Source organism: Pantherophis guttatus, chromosome 4 (assembly GCF_059756535.1).
Source record: "Pantherophis guttatus breed Tessera chromosome 4, ASM5975653v1, whole genome shotgun sequence".
NCBI classification, from domain to species: domain Eukaryota; kingdom Metazoa; phylum Chordata; class Lepidosauria; order Squamata; family Colubridae; genus Pantherophis; species Pantherophis guttatus.
In genome coordinates this window covers 20,673,797-20,689,800 of record NC_142066.1, presented here as the reverse complement: position 1 = coordinate 20,689,800, position 16,004 = coordinate 20,673,797, and the positions used below count along the sequence as shown (strand labels likewise).

The following is a 16,004-nucleotide window of genomic DNA, read 5'->3' as shown; positions in this document are numbered from 1 at the left end:
TAAACAACAAGAAGAGAATATATAGGGCTATAAGAGTTGACTACTCTTTTTACTAATAAAGATTCTTATACTTCTTGTAGCCATGCTAAAATTTGATTTAAATTATTACAGTTAAAATCCACCAGACTAAAGTACTAACAAGATAAAACAAAATCTAACTAAAAAGATCTATCTATATATATATACATATACATATAAATCAGGGCTGGGTTCTAATTTTTTTTACTACTGGTTCTGTGGGCATAGCTTATTTTGTGGGCGTGGTTTGATGGTCATGTGACAAACAATTCTTTAGGATTTAGAAGAGGTACTTGTCTACCAGGCTTTTAAATGCTTGAAGAGCCGTACCTGTCTACCCATTTGTTTTTGGAGCATTCTGGTCTACCTATTTATTTTTGGAGTGCACCGGTCTACGCATTTGTTTTTGGAGTGCACTGGTCTACCACCACACTGCCTTTTACCGCTGATCAGCTCTAGGGCAGTCCTTTAAAGTGCCGCGGCAAGAGTTTAAACAGTTTTTTGCCGCTCTGCCACCACCAAGAGCATCAGAAACCATTTTCAGGCAGCTTGGCCTCAATTGCCAATCTATCACCACTGAGCAGTTTACAAGGAGTGGATCAGTTCTAGCCTATCAGTTGGGAGGCTTCTTGGCTTCTCAATTTAAAGCTAAGGTGTCTTTTTTTTTTTAACCTCTACTTTGTCAAGTGAGCCCTGATTTTTTCATTCTAGCCAATCAGCTGGGACTTGGGAGGCAGTGAATAGATTGGGGGCGGGGCCAGGCAGAGGTGGTATTTACCAGTTCTCTGAACTACTCAAAATTTCCACTACCGGTTCGCAAGAACCGGGGAGAACTGATAGCAACACACCACTGATATACATACATATACACATACAAACCCCTTTCTGGTTACAATATGTCTTATTTAGATATTGTCTTATATATTTGAATATATTATCTTATATTCAAATCAGAGAGAAAAATGATTATAAGACATGCTTAGTTATGGTAACCTTGACAGGGTTCAGAATCACTTCACTTGGAGGAATGGTATGCCTTCAATCATGCTCGTATACAGAACTGGGCTACAATTTCTAATATCCCCATTCCTGGTCAGCTACCAAGAGACAAAGGCAGCCAGGCTCCTTCTCCTCCAGCTAATGTGTTATGAATGTGGAAATATTTACATTCCTGAAGATCATATAAATGGTCTTAAATGACAGGAGGGAGAGACACTATCAAGGCAACAGTCAAATAAGAAGAGCTTGAACCTTGACCAAGAAATATGAATTGAGAAAACATTTCAGAGAATCCATTCTATATCAAACAAAGAGAATGTAATGGAGGGCTGAGCACATTGCAAGATTCAGTTCTATAGCTCTTGCAATAAAATTAGTCCTGACCTACATAATGTTGATTTCTCAGTCTGGTCTATCTTTTGGGGCTGAAAATGTCTTTGAGGTCTGTACGTACGAGACAACACAGAAATATTTAAGTACAGGTGGTCCTCATTCAATGGTTGCCTGTTCGGCAATCATTTGAAATTCCAATGCTGCAGAATGTATGGACCTTATGACTTCCTTGAAATTCCAGTTGTCGGAACACCCCTGTGGTCACATGATCACAAAACTGGGAATTGGCCATTGGATTTCTGACTTTTGCAGCATCCCAATGTTACATGATTATGATTTGAAACCTTTCTTGCTGGCATTTCTCAAACAAGCTGGAAATAAGTTGGAAGCTGTAGTCCATGAGGTGCTTAAAAACCTGTGCAGTCCTTGTTTAACATTGGTAACTGGGCACTGCCGGAATTGCTTTTGCTAAAGTTCATGGTCAAATGACAGCATATTTTATCACTTACTAAAGGAAATTGAGCCTCTAATTACATAGTTATGTAAGGATGATCTGTAAAATGTACAATATAATGAAAGACAAACTTACTTTTAAAATGTAAAATCTAAAATAAATCTGGAAAATTATTTTTAGAAACTATATTCTACCCACGAAATAAAGTCTCAATAGAAGAGATTAAGCAGTGAGAACTGATGATGAAAAGACAATGCCCTTTCTTTCACTTGATGTGTTCATAGAGAGGCAGAATCAACAACTGCTGAGATGCTGGAATTTGAAATATTGCACTAAGCAAGAGCTAGTTCTGATGGCTTAAATATCCACTTTTAAATCTATGATTCTTTCATCACTTGTGAGTAGATATGTCTCATAAAAAGTAGGCTCAAAATAACATTCTACCTTGGTCCTCTTTTATGAAGCCACCTGAGATGTTAAAAACACTATAACCCTTTTCCTGGAAGCATATAATGTTGTTCTCATTCTTCTCCATTCATTTGCTCTAAAACTATGGGTGTTTTGCTGTTATTTTCTCTGCGTACAAATACAGATGACTTTCTAATGGTACGTGAAGAGGTGGGGACCCGACGCCTGATGGAAAGGGAATATCTCAGCATCTTGAATCTTTCCTAGTAGGAATGTCACAATATAATTATCAGTTCTTCCTCTTCCACATATGAATTGTAGACCTCATCTGGAAATGCCTAAAAAAGCAGGCATGGTTGTACTTTCATGCCCCTCATTCATGACCTTATTCAGGAGGGGGGAGCGAACCTGGTGGGTGTTACCGAGACCTGGTTGGGTCCGGAAGGGGGGGTTCCCCTTGTTGAAATGTGCCCACCAGGTTTCCAGGCATTCCATCAGCCAAGGGCCCACGGTAGGGGCGGGGGAGTGGTGGTTATTATTAAAGAAAGTTTATGTCCGAAGGAGGCCACTGTACCTCAGAGTCCCTCCTTGTGAAGTGGGGTCATGGGGTGCAGATGGGCCTGCTGATTACATACTTGGCTCCCTGCTGCATGGCAGCAGCTCTGCCCAAACTGCGTGACTTGATAGCCGGGGAGGCGGTTGATATTCCTAAGCTTATGGTTATGGGGGATTTCAACCTGCCATCTGTCGGTGAAATGTCAATGGCAGCCTGGGAGTTCATGGCTTCCATGACGGCCTTGGACCCGACCCAGTTAGTTCAAGGCCCTACCCACATGGGGGGACACACTCTGGATTTGATTTTTGTCTCTGCAGAATGATCTAGAAATAGGGGATTTAGTCGCCGAACCCTTGTCATGGTCTGATCATTCTCTCCTTTGTATGGACTTTTGAACTGCTACCCCTAGAGACAGAACCAACTAGATGGTTCTGTCCCAGGCACCTGATGGACCCTGATAGCTTCCTGATGGAGCTTGGGCCATTCCCTGAGGCTCTGGCTCATGGCTCGAGTGAAGAACTAGTGGCCACCTGGGATAGGGCAGCCACTGAAGCTTTGGATCACGTCATGCCTTTGCGGCCTCTGACTCGGTGCCAACCTCAATTGGCTCAATTGAAGAGCACCCGGAGGCTCCAGCTGGTCCAGAATGCAGCCGCACGGGTGATTATCGGAGCGACTCGACGCTCCCATGTAACACCGCTCCTACGCGAGCTGCACTGGCTCCCGGTGGTCTTCCACATGCGATTCAAGGTGTTGGTTGCCATCTTTAAAGTGCTCCATGGCTTAGGACCTGGGTACTTACAAGACTGCCTTCTGCCACCGATAGCCTCCCATCGACCAGTACGCTTCCACAGAGAGGGACTCCTCAGAGTGTTGTCGGTCAAACAATGTCAACTGGCGACCCCCGGGGGAGAGCCTTCTCTGTGGAGGCACCTGCCCTCTGGAATGAGCTGCCCCTAGAGATTTCTAGGATCCCCGACCTTCGCACCTTTCGCCGCACCCTCAAAACGCTATTGTTTCACCAAGCAGGGCTGGCCTAAATGCTATTTTAATGGGTGGTTTCAATTTTAGCTCTTTCGGCCAAATTATTTAATATTTTTAAATTGTCTTTTAACTTTCATATAGTTGTGGGTTTTATTTTTGGCTGTACACCACCCTGAGTCCTTCGGAAGAAGGGCGGTATAAAAATTTAATAAAGTAAATAAATTAAATTAATTAATTAAAGAACTGTGCATGATTAAAAGCAATTATTCCAAAGACAGAAGAAAAAGTAACTACTGCACATCAGGTGAATGGAAGAGTTATGGAATGTACTAAGGAGGTGAATTCTCCAAAGGAAGGGGATATATTTCAGACAAGTAAAAGGCAACTCAGTTCTAAAAGTATGTGTGAGAGAAAGAAAATGAAAACTCCCCTTCCTGAATAATTCACAGATTATGTAGTAGACACATATGTTAAAGAGTTCAGTCTGGCAAGATTTTGTCTATAGGTATGAAACAAGAAATAACCTCCCAATACACCTTTTACTCAACTTCACAGAACTCTTGGTCCAGAATTGACATGGCATGGACTACTAGAAAATTAGGTCTAGAAATTAAGAAAGTGGATATAAGTACAAATACTTGGGCAGATCATAAACTTCTTGAAGTAAACTGGCATTATACTAACAAGAGAAAGCAACAGAGATGGAGTCTAAGGACTAACCTTTTGAATGAAAAAGAGTTTATAATAAAATTAAATGAAGAAATGAAGCGCTTCTTTATTGAGAATGGCAAGCAAGGCATGGCGAAGGAAATTGTATGGGATACCATGAAAGCGTATTTGAGAGGAGTAGCGATATCATATATGGCATTCAAAAATAAGGAAGAAAGGAAAGTTAGAGAGGATTATAACAGGAAACTAGAAGAAGCGGATAGTAAATTACAACAAAACCCGGGAGACGAGATGGCCAAACAAAAATGGATGATGGCAAGGCATAATCTCAATATTCTGGATCAGGAGGAGTTGGCGCAAAATATCAAAAGAATAAAACACTACCACTTTGAGAACGCCAACAAGTCGGGAAGGTGGCTGGCATACAGATTAAAAAAAGAACAGGAAAAAAATCAAATTATTACATTAGAAGTTTCCAATGGCGATATATTGACAAAAGAAGAGGATAAGTTAGAAAGAGCGAGAGAATTTTATGAAGCCTTATATAAAGAGGAAGCGATTGACCCACACAAAACTGAACAATACCTGATGGAAGCTAACCTACCACAGATAACGGAAGAAGAGAAAGAAATGTTAAACAACAAAATCATAATAGAAGAACTCAAATTGGCTCTTACCAAAATCAAGAAAAATAAAACACCAGGCCCAGATAGTCTCCCGGGGGAAATCTATACAAAATTTGAGGAAGAATTACAATTAGAACTGTTAGAAATGTTTAATGAGATTTTAGTTGGTACAAGAATCCCAGACTCTTGGAAAGAAACTTATATTACACTCATATTGAAAGAAGGTGCTGATCCGAAACAGATAGCAAATTATAGGCCTATTTCTTTGTTAAATTCAGATTACAAATTATTTACAAGTATAATTGCGGAAAGACTAAAGAAAAATTCTAAATGGCTGGATTCACAATGACCAGAAGGGATTCCTCCCAGGGAGGCAAATGAGGGATAATGTGAGGACTGTAATAAATGTCATAGAATATTATGAGCAGCACCCGGAAAAACAGCTGGTGTTAGTGTTTTTGGACGCCCAAAAGTCGTTCGATAATTTGAACTGGAAATTTATGGTCAACCAAATTGATTTAATGGGATTTGGGACAAATTTTAGAAAGATGATTGAAAATATTTACCATAAACAGAGAGCAAGCATTTTAATAAACGGGGACAAAACGCGGATATTTTGGATACAAAAGGGAGTTAGACAGAGATGCCCCTTGTCCCCTCTACTTTTTATAATGGCGCTGGAAATCCTACTTAGAAAGATCAGACATAACAAAGAAATTAAAGGATTACAAATTAAGAAAGAAATTTTCAAAACACAAGCCTTTGCAGATGATGTGGCCTTAATAACAGAAGATCCCTTGAAATCTGGCCCCAAATTACTCCAGGAAGTACAACAGTATGGAGAAGTCGCCGGCTTCAAGCTTAATAAAACCAAAACTAAAATTTTAGCAAGAAACATGACAGAGGCAAATAAGAAAGAGCTAGAAAAGTCCTTAGATCTTCAGATAGTGAAGAAAATAAAGTATTTGGGAATATGGATTACCTCAAAATATTCCTCTTTAAAGGAGGATAACTACATTCCATTATTACAAAAAATAAAGCAGGATATAGATAGATGAAAGAAGCTAAAATTGTCTTTCACAGATAAGATCTCAGCAATTAAAATGAACATTCTCCCCAAGATTATATTTTTATTCCAAACTATACCAGTGAATCTTGATAAAAAACATTTCTTAGATCTGGAAAAAAAGGTGCAAGAATTTTTAAGGGAAGGGAAGAAGGCAAGGATTGCATACAAAACACTGCAAGGGAAAAGAAACATGGGTGGCTTTGGATTACCCGATTGGGAAGTATATCAGAAGGCGGCTAAATTAGTATGGATCAAAGAATGGGTTACATTACAAAACAAGAGAATCTTGACGTTAGAAGGCCACGATCTACAGGCAGGCTGGCACGCTTATTTATGGGACTTAAAGAACAAAAAGAACTCGTATTTCCACAAACACAAATTAAGAGAGACCCTTATTCAAACATGGGAAGAAATTAGGCAACAATATTATGTGAAAGTACCGAACTGGCTTTCAATTATGGAGGCTCTGACTGCCTCTAACAAAAGAGATACCTTAAAATTCGGCACGTATAAAGACATATTAGATGATAATGGTATTCTTAAATCACGGGAAATATTAAGTAATCAAGGCTTCAATCTAGACTTGTGGAGCTACTTACAGATAAGCTCAAGATATCAAAAAGATAGGGATCAATTTGGTATAGAGGTGAAGTATAACAATTTGGACAAAATCATGTTGGGGATTGAAAAGAAAATGCTAGCGAGATTTTATGACTTTTTATTAGGCGAAGACAGAGCAGAAGGAATAGCCAGAAAACAATTGAATATTTGGGGAAAAAACATTGGTTATAGGTTAAATTTCAATGACTGGGAGAAGGCCTGGAATAGACATTATAATTTGACTAAATCAGCAACTTATAGGGAGAACCATTACAAAATATTTCATAGATGGTATTTAGCCCCAGCTAGATTAGCAAAAATATTTCCCAGTGCTTCAGCAATATGTTGGAAGTGTGGAAAGGAGGTTGGCACCTTCTTTCATATGTGGTGGTCCTGCCCCGAGACAAAAAAGTTTTGGACAAAAATACAAAACTGGCTACGAGAAATAGTGGAAGAAGATATAGAATTTTCCCCTGAAATCTTCTTATTAGGAATGATGGGAGATGGACTCTCCAAAGATAAGATACATCTAATCATTCATGTCATAACAGCGGCCAGGTTAACCATTGCAAAATACTGGAAGGACAAACAAACTCCTCCAGAGGTGATAATAATAAACAAAATTCTAGAATACGCAGAAATGGCAAAATTAACAAGTGCTCTTAAAGATGATGAGAATTCAAAATTCAAGGCAGTATGGGAAAGGTGGTACAAATGGTGGAATAATAGAATGAGATTGTAAGGGTATGTCTATTTTCAATAATGGTAGATTTGAAGATATTTGATATGTATATAATGTAAATATGTAATTGCACGATACCTCGGATGTTAATAGAGATTTGATGTTTTCTTTTTTAATTTTTTTTTAAAAAATCAATAAAGTATATTTAAAAAAAGAAAGAAACAAGAAATAAGCAGCTTGGAGGAATCGCCATATGCCATTCTAAATTTTGGGCTTTAGAGGCGGTTAATTTTATGGACAGAAGTATATTCTAGAGATGTGGTTACAATTTTTTAGACTACAACTTACAATTTTAATATAAGCATAAAATGTTTTCAGTTGGTTCATCTGTTACTCTATATCTCACATTTAAACCTAGTGTCAATCCCTCAAAAAAACACATCTTCCCATTGCAGATATGGTGGTTTCTGCACCACAAACTTACCTGCCATCTCATTTGGTTATGAAACTGTTTCCTCCCTCCTTTCACGATTGCTGTTTCTCTGTATTTGTATATGTGCAGAGATTGCAAAACATGTGCCACAGCATAGACTGCATTGTAAATATTGTAACTCTGACCACTCATTAGTGTCTCAAACACAGATGTGGGAAGAGTCTCAAGCCTCTCCTGTCCAGTACATTTCTTCTCAGAGGTCTCAGTTTTTGAGTTTGGGAAGAAACAATCGAATGCCTGTTCCCAAAAATCTTTTCGAAAATGATCATGCTGGTTGTTGTTGTTTCGATTCAAGTTTTGAATAAATTCTTGGAAATCTTGGACCTCCTTTGTGTGAACTGCAAAAGATAAAGCCCCATGTAGGAAATGGATATCCCAAAATTTATGAATGGCAACTGAAGTGTAATCTGTCTGAGCTGTTATGAGCCAGATCTTAGTCTTCTTTGGAATGTCCTCCACTTCAGAAAACTGGAGGAAACTTCTCAGGACTGATATGGACTGAGTTTCACCATATAAGATTATCACATTGGCTGTGCTGTTCATGAGAACATGGTATATATGCAATCCTTCATCCATGGTATCAGTAAAATCACTGTAAAATGCTACATTTGGTAACTCTGCTATGAATTCAATGCAGATGCCATAGTCAGAAAATGTGGGGAGCATCTCCCGGAGGAATTTCTCTCCTTTTTCATCCTTTACTATAAGAATTCCAATCCAGATCCATCTAAAATACACCAATAGCTGCAGGAGGCCCTTACGTTGATGGGATTCATTCGGAAACATTTGTTGGAAGAAAACTGCTTGAGTGTCTTTATCCATGACTGGAGCAGAGCCATATATCAACTACAGAAAGATAAACATATGCAATTGCAAAGGTCTATGTGAGCCTCTGAAACTGTCTACATTCATTTGAGTCTTTGGGTATCTTTATATACTGAGACATTATGCATCTAGTTGTGTTTATTAGAAAATATCGACAAGATGTCACTCTTGAAGTATCATTAAATACATTTTTGTGGAAGTAGCCTCATTGTGAATATTTCAGATTTGAACTTTAGTTCAATATCTAGAATTTGCTATGTCAAATAGCCTCACCATCTGTTCAGGCTTATGACTACTCATACTATTATTCCAACTTCATCAAGCAAAAATAATATCTACTTATCCAAAGGGTCTCTCCTTTATACAGAGAGAAGCATATAGATGTCTTTAGAGCAATGGCATAAGGTACTTCTACAACAAATCTTACCTGAGGAACTTTGTAGTTGCACAATATAGTTGCCATGTGAAGAGAGATATCAGGTGCCCCAATGACTGCAGCCAAAGTATTTGTGATCCCACACTTGTAGTTAGGGATGAATTTTCCCTGAGTGAAAGGCAGAAGCATTGAGGCAAAGTAAGTCCAGCTTGGACTAAAATTGCTGTTAAAAATGTGGAAGCCCAGCGTGATGTTGGGTAGGATCTGGGGATTTTCATTAATCTGTTTTATAGTAAATGCTAAAGCCAGGATATGCTGGTAATTCTGAAAAACTATTCTGTAAAACAATTTTAAAAAATATATTAAGAAAGGCCTGTTTCACATTATGTGCCTTGCAATCCTTCAGTCCAGCATATCTTGTGGATTGTATTTAATAATTCTTATTTCTATGTTCTAATATATGAGAATTGTCCACTACGAAACCACAGTGTTTAAGAATAGCTTATATGCAGAAGGAAATTGCTACATTTTGGTTCCAGAAATATCAACGAGAAAATTTATCATGGGAAATATGTGCTTAGCCTTTCTCAATTTTAGTTACAGCTTCATAAATATAGCCATACATACCTGTATATTAATAGATATTTAGATGTGATTTGTTATAAATGGAAATTTGATCCCTATTGCGACTATTTCAACTTTAACTGCAAACTGAAGAAAAATATGACTTTACATAAAATAAACCTAGACATCCTAGTTTAGATGTCCTTTTCTGGAGTTTTTGACATTAGAGGAAAATAGAGCATCATGTGATTTACCAGCAAAGCTCAGATCTTGACAATAAATTATTGATGTACTTACATAACTCCATCATGAAATGCCTGAGAAGGATCTTGAATGAACTTAATTGGATTAGAAGTTGCAAAGAAGGCAGAAATAATGCCAGCAATATTAATGTCTCCGAGCTGATGATAGGTGTGCTGAATAGGAAGAGGCTCATTAAGGTCACATTGAAGGCTAGGATTCTTGCACACCACACTAGGCAATACTATTAAGAGTAACTCCACCAATACTAACATCTTCCATGAGTGTCTTCTTTCTGTGTACAAATACCTCTGTCTGCTACAAGATCTTTGAAGTAGATCAGACAGTTCTGCCTTCTGTTTTTCAGACAAATCTAGGGAGTGCAACATACTAACAAATCAACTCACAGAGTTTTGGGCCTCCCACTCATGGGTTGGAATAGGATGGGGATAATAAATACCATTATTCTGTGTTATTGCTCCTATTTTCATGGAGTCCCATAGGATTTAGAAAAGTGACTAATTTCATAATGATAGTAAGACAGTCACATATGTAAACAACTTCAAAACATGTGAGGACTTGCAGAGGCAGAAACACATGAGCCACAAGATACAAAAATAAAATCATTAAATCCATAAAGTAAAATAGAGATATAAATATATGTATGTGTAAGGGCATTACTGTAATTCTATTCTATTCTATTCTATTCTATTCTATTCTATTCTATTCTATTCTATTCTATTCTATTCTATTCTATTCTATTCTATTCTATTCTATTCTATTCTTCTAAAAATATTAAAGCTGCCTGTTTCTTACTGGGATATTTTAAGTATTCAATAATATTTAAGACAATCCTCACAATATCACTTAGCTGTCTTCTTGGCAGAAAACCCACTTGGTATTCATTTATATATGCCTGTAAAATCTTCTTTAGTGTTTCTGCTGAAATGGCTGTAAAGTGTTAGTAATCCTTGTTGAGTAATGAAATTGGTCTACAATTCTTTGTCTTTGTAACATGCTGACCCTCCTTGGGTAGCAACACAATGTTCGCTTCTTTCCATGTCTGGGGTATCTTTCCCCCTATAGTATATCATTCAACTGTGTCCAGGGGTGGGATTCAAAATTTTTTACTAATGGTTCTGTGGTCATGGCGTTGTGGGCATGGCAGGGGAAGGATACTGCAAACTCTCCATTTCCACCCCACTCAAGGGGAAGAATACTGTAAAATCTCAATTTCTACCCCACTCCAGGGAGAAGGTTACTGTAAAATCTCCATTCCCACCCCACCTCACTAAATTGCTTTCCAGCTCCATTCTCCTGTGCAGGGCAACAAAAGAAGACCCAGATCAGCTGGGACTCGATCAGCTGGGACTCAGGAGGCAGCAAATAGATCGGGGTGGGGCCAGCCAGAGGTGGTATTTCCTGGTTCTCTGAACTACTCAGAATTTCTGCTACTGGTTTGCCAGAACTGGTCAGAACTGGCTGAATACCACCGCTGATTGTGTCCTTTAGTTGGAGAAGTTCATTATCGAAGCACATATAATATGGGCTTGTAAAACCATCTGGGCCTGGGGCTTTTCCTGACTTCATTTTCTTCTGATATCTGAAAAGTCTTTTTCAGAGCTCTTTCCAAGAAACACAGTATTATGATCAGAAAAAGATTTAGGCAGAATGTCCACTTTCAGAATTTTATTTGCGAGATTGTTAGATAGCCATATAATGTCAATCCTTGAAAAAGATTTATGTCTTTCAGAAAAAAGGATATATTCTCTGGCATCTCCATTTTTATATCTCCATGAATCTACTAATATTAGATTGTCCATCATCTCAAAGAAAGTCTTTGATAATTTACCCTGTGAGGGTTTAATCTCTTTGATAGATGTTCTATCCGACGCTGGTGTAGTCATTCAATTCCAATCCCCGATCATAAGCCAGTTTCCATATGAAAAGGGAAGTAACTGGTCCATTAAATATTCAAAAAATTGCTTCTATTATCATTTGGCCTATTCACATCCATCACTATCGACTTTATTCCAATGAGTTCAATTTCCACTACTACAAATCTACCATATTCATCTGCTATAAGTAGCATGGGTTTAAACTGGTTCTATATATAAGACAACTGCATTGATCTTTTTTACACCAGCTGATATAAATTCATCCCCTAGTTGTTTATTTGTCAAATATTTCTTATCTTGTTTCTTGATATGTGTTTCTTGGAGACAGACTCTATCAATATTAAGTTTCCTCAAATAATGAAATATTTTTATGCTTAGATGGGGCATTTGCTCCACTAATATTCCATATGATAAACTTAATCTCCATCTTTGAGCAACATAGTAGATTCCGGAACAACTATCTTGGCCACATCTTCTTCTTTCCTTCTTTTTCTTTCTGCTACATCGTCTTCTTCAATGCCACCATTTTGAGCTTGCTCAACCGCTGATTTTTTTTCCTATACCCATTCAGCTCCATCTGGAGCTGAAATTAATTTATGTTTGATCAAAGTCTTTAGCTTTCTGTGTTGAATTCAGTCTCATGGTAGGTGAGTATCACTCCTTCCAACTTATCCTAATGGAATAATTTTTTCTCTGCTTCAAGATGTCAGTAAGGAATTCAAACTGGAATTTCCTTCAGAACAAGAATATCTATATTTTTTATTCTCAACCTGTGTTTAAAATGGCAGTCCAGAACCTGATCTCTTATACTTCTTCTTATACAATGAACATCCCTTAGTAACTTTCTTGTGACGGTGAATCTGGAATTTATTCTTTAAATCTTGTCCAAATCAATATCCCTTTCTTTTTCCTCCTTATTAATTAACTGGGCCAAGGCCTTCACCATCCTTAATTTTTAATCTGAGCTTTAAGAATTATTATCTCTTTCAATTCAACTTCACATAAAGAGTTTGTCTTTTCCAATTTATGCTCCATACAATCTACTCTGGCTTTCTCCTGTTTCATATCTCCTTTCAGACATTGGAATTCTTCCTGGAGTTCCCTTGCCAGTGAATCAAACTTTGCTTCAAGCTTTGTTCTGACATTTTGAATTTGCTTATGTGTTTTTAACATATACTCATCCATAAAAGTCTTTAAAAACCTAGTGCCCAAGAAGCAGTGGTACCCTTTATTGTCCATTGAGAATGGCTGATTCTTCCACAGTGAACTTGCATGATTGAGGAAAAAGGCAAACAGCGTGCCAACAAAATGAAACATCAGGCTGGAAAATAAGATTAGCAAGATGAGATTTATTTATTACTAAATGTCTATGCCATCCATCTTGCCAAGATGACCCTAAGCAGTTTATAGTCATGTGATTAAAATATGATAAAAAATCCTGAAACAGCAAAAATTTAAAATTCAGTTAAAATGCAATTAAGAAAGATGGCAGAGGGGAGTAAAGTATGTACAAGGAGAAGGTAGCAACTAATTAATCACCTCAGCAGGCATGATATTCTGAAGTACAGAAGCCACAGCAGAAAATATTCTTCTTCTGTACCCTGTCAGCCAAAAGTTCTTGACCAATGGGATCCAGAGCATACCTCTACTGCCAGCATGCATAAACAGTTAAACCCATTGGAGTCATCAACTGGCACTTTGACTCACTGTGTGCCTCTCATTCAAGTGCTGCAAAACTACTCAAACAGACTTATAACCATGAAATATGCTGTTCTACACAGTCATCATACTCGACTGAATCTCTTAAAAGGAGACTATTATGCAAATTGGATATGAGCATGTGTTGGACTTCTGATGGAATTTATTTGAATTTACTAGAATTATTTTTTGTGCCTGAAATTTCTTTGATCTTTGCTATTGAGAAGAAGACATATGGCCAGTTTTTGAATTTACCCGATGTTTTGTAGGAGACTACTGCAAATGGTATGCATCACGGAATTCCATCTGTCCAATTGCTTCAGAATAAAAATCGTAGACCTTCCCTGTTTAAAAAAAACTCATTTGTATTAAACTGCATTTCTTTTTATACATTCTACTGCATATGAATTAAGATGACCAACAAAGACAAATTTACAATTCACATTTAATCAATACATTTAATCACAGCTCACCATAACATACTAAAATATTTCAATAAATCAATAATGTCAGTAAATATGTCAATACATTAATTTGTGCTGTTATTTATGTTTTTATAGAGCGCAGTTATAATTGTCTTCCAGAAGGAAAAAAAAAACTTTCCTAGCTATCCAAATCTCAGGGGACAGGGCAATATAGAACACCACTGTCTCTGTACATTGTTCTCTAGCTTAAATGTCGAACTGGGGAAATTCTCCAACATGTACATAGAAAGAATATCAGGCAAACATAAAGATTTCTTAAAACTTTCTCTTCATGAGCTGGTGTTTATCGTTCAGTTCAGGTCTCATAACAATGATAAAACACTTGGGAAGAAAGATGCACACCAATAAGCCAGCACTAGAGGAGATCATGGAGAAGATCTCCACAGCCAGTGTATATTTTCCCCTTGTGCTTAGATAGGTTGGAATAAAACACAACCAAACACTGCAGAAGACCAACATGCTGAAGGTGATGAATTTGGCTTCATTGAAACTGTCAGGTAACTTCCTGGCTAGAAAAGCAGCAGAGAAGCTAACCAGAGCAAGAAAACCCATAAAGCCCAAAACACAGTAGAACATGACTGAGTCTTCATGGCACTCCAGGATAAGTTCTTCAGGTATTGAATGTGCATCAAAATCTGGATATGGTGGGGATGTTATCAGCCACACAGCACAAACACATATTTGAACAAGGGAGCAGGTGAGTAGAATGAAACCTATCATTCTTCCCCCGACCCATTTCCTCAATTTGGAACCAGGTTTGGTAGCCATGAATGCTAGAACCACAACAAAGGTTTTGGCCAAGACACAAGAAACTGCCACAGAAAAGATAAGGCCAAAAGCTGATTGTCGGAGGAGACACACAATCGTATTGGGCCTCCCCACAAATAGAAAGACACAAAGGAAAGAGAGGAGAAGGGAAACTAGGAGTATATAAGTGAGATTCCGATTGTTGGCTTTGACGATGGGAGTATCTTTATGTTTCATGAAGATTGTGATTACCAAGGATGTCATTGAAGAAAAACAAAGGGAAAGAACAGTCAGACTGATCCCTAAGGGTTCTTCATAGGACAAAAAGGTGATCCGCTTTGGAATGCACATATTTTTCCCCGGATTTGGATATTGATCTTCTGGACATGGAGAGCAGTCATCTACATCTGAAAAATAATGCAGGTGAGTTGATATAGGAAATTATAGTGTTGGCTTAATCCCAATATATTTGGAAATTTCCTACCCTTCTCCTTGGATATTTTCCCCTCTGGACATAGATGGCAATCATAGCAACAAAACAACTTCCCTTCTTTCTTGGCCTTGCTGTGTCCTGTCTCACAAGGATCATTACACAAAGATAAAGGTAATGCCTACCAATGAATCAAGAAGAATATATTAAGATACAGAGAGGAAAGGAAGTACTTGTAGAGTTTTTGTGGAATCAACAGATTAAAAATTAAGTAGTGGGATGAAATAATTTTAGATGTAATTGCTCTTAAATTATAATTAATTAAATATCTACAATAATTGCATTTATAGCCTTCAATAACCATCATCACCACTCTTCAAAGAAAATTTATGTGCTCAGTAGTTAAAAAGTTGGTTTTCTCAACTTCTGAATTTTGATGTCAGGTAACTGATGAGATTTAGTGTGCTGGCTTTTAGCTTTTACTTCAAAACCATGAAAACTACTGTCCATAGTTAAAAGGGAGCTACGGACATTATATTTCCTAATATTCAATAGCAATTGTTAGAAAATGTAGTGATATTTTTCCTTCCCCAGGAGATTTGTACCTGGGTTATTCAGAGATGATGCTCTGAGACTTTCATCAATAATTATATTTAAATGAAGGTAGACAAATGTAGGTTCAAAGAGCTAACCTGATTAAAATCTTCTGGCCATGTGATGGAATCTACAGAAATATTGAAGAACTTCTCTGCTGGAGCTGTGGGATCTACCATTCCAACTTTAATCCTTGCAAATGACTGATTTGGGAATGTGACCCAGTTGATAATATCAAATCCACCAATGAATTCTC

At 37.6% G+C, this 16,004-nt stretch overlaps 1 protein-coding gene and 1 long non-coding RNA gene across 2 annotated transcripts; both read right to left on the bottom strand.

Moving 5' to 3' along the window:
* Positions 1 to 6,219: 6,219 nt before the first annotated feature.
* On the bottom strand, positions 6,220 to 10,171 carry LOC117672996 (vomeronasal type-2 receptor 26-like). Its single transcript, XM_087893494.1, has 4 exons — positions 9,954 to 10,171; positions 9,144 to 9,429; positions 7,883 to 8,737; positions 6,220 to 6,225 (listed from the first exon to the last, which is right to left on the bottom strand). The coding sequence occupies exons 1-4, from the start codon at positions 10,169 to 10,171 to the stop codon at positions 6,220 to 6,222; spliced, it is 1,365 nt and encodes a 454-aa protein (XP_087749620.1).
* Positions 10,172 to 13,919: 3,748 nt separating this feature from the next.
* LOC117672997 (uncharacterized) lies at positions 13,920 to 15,925 on the bottom strand. Its single transcript, XR_015734314.1, has 3 exons — positions 15,847 to 15,925; positions 15,209 to 15,335; positions 13,920 to 15,131 (listed from the first exon to the last, which is right to left on the bottom strand). It is a non-coding gene; the product is annotated as an uncharacterized LOC117672997 (long non-coding RNA).
* Positions 15,926 to 16,004: the final 79 nt, after the last annotated feature.

What these genes read in the sequence shown, in the direction of transcription:
- LOC117672996 (XM_087893494.1), bottom strand. Translation starts at nt 10,171, where the DNA reads ATGTTAGTATTGGTGGAGTTACTCTTAATAGTATTGCCTAGTGTGGTG. An exon ending in GCATTTCATGATGGAGTTAT is followed by an intron (nt 9,430 to 9,953) that starts GTAAGTACATCA and finishes ATTGTTTTACAG; the next exon opens with AATAGTTTTTCAGAATTACC. An exon ending in GCAACTACAAAGTTCCTCAG is followed by an intron (nt 8,738 to 9,143) that starts GTAAGATTTGTT and finishes ATCTTTCTGTAG; the next exon opens with TTGATATATGGCTCTGCTCC.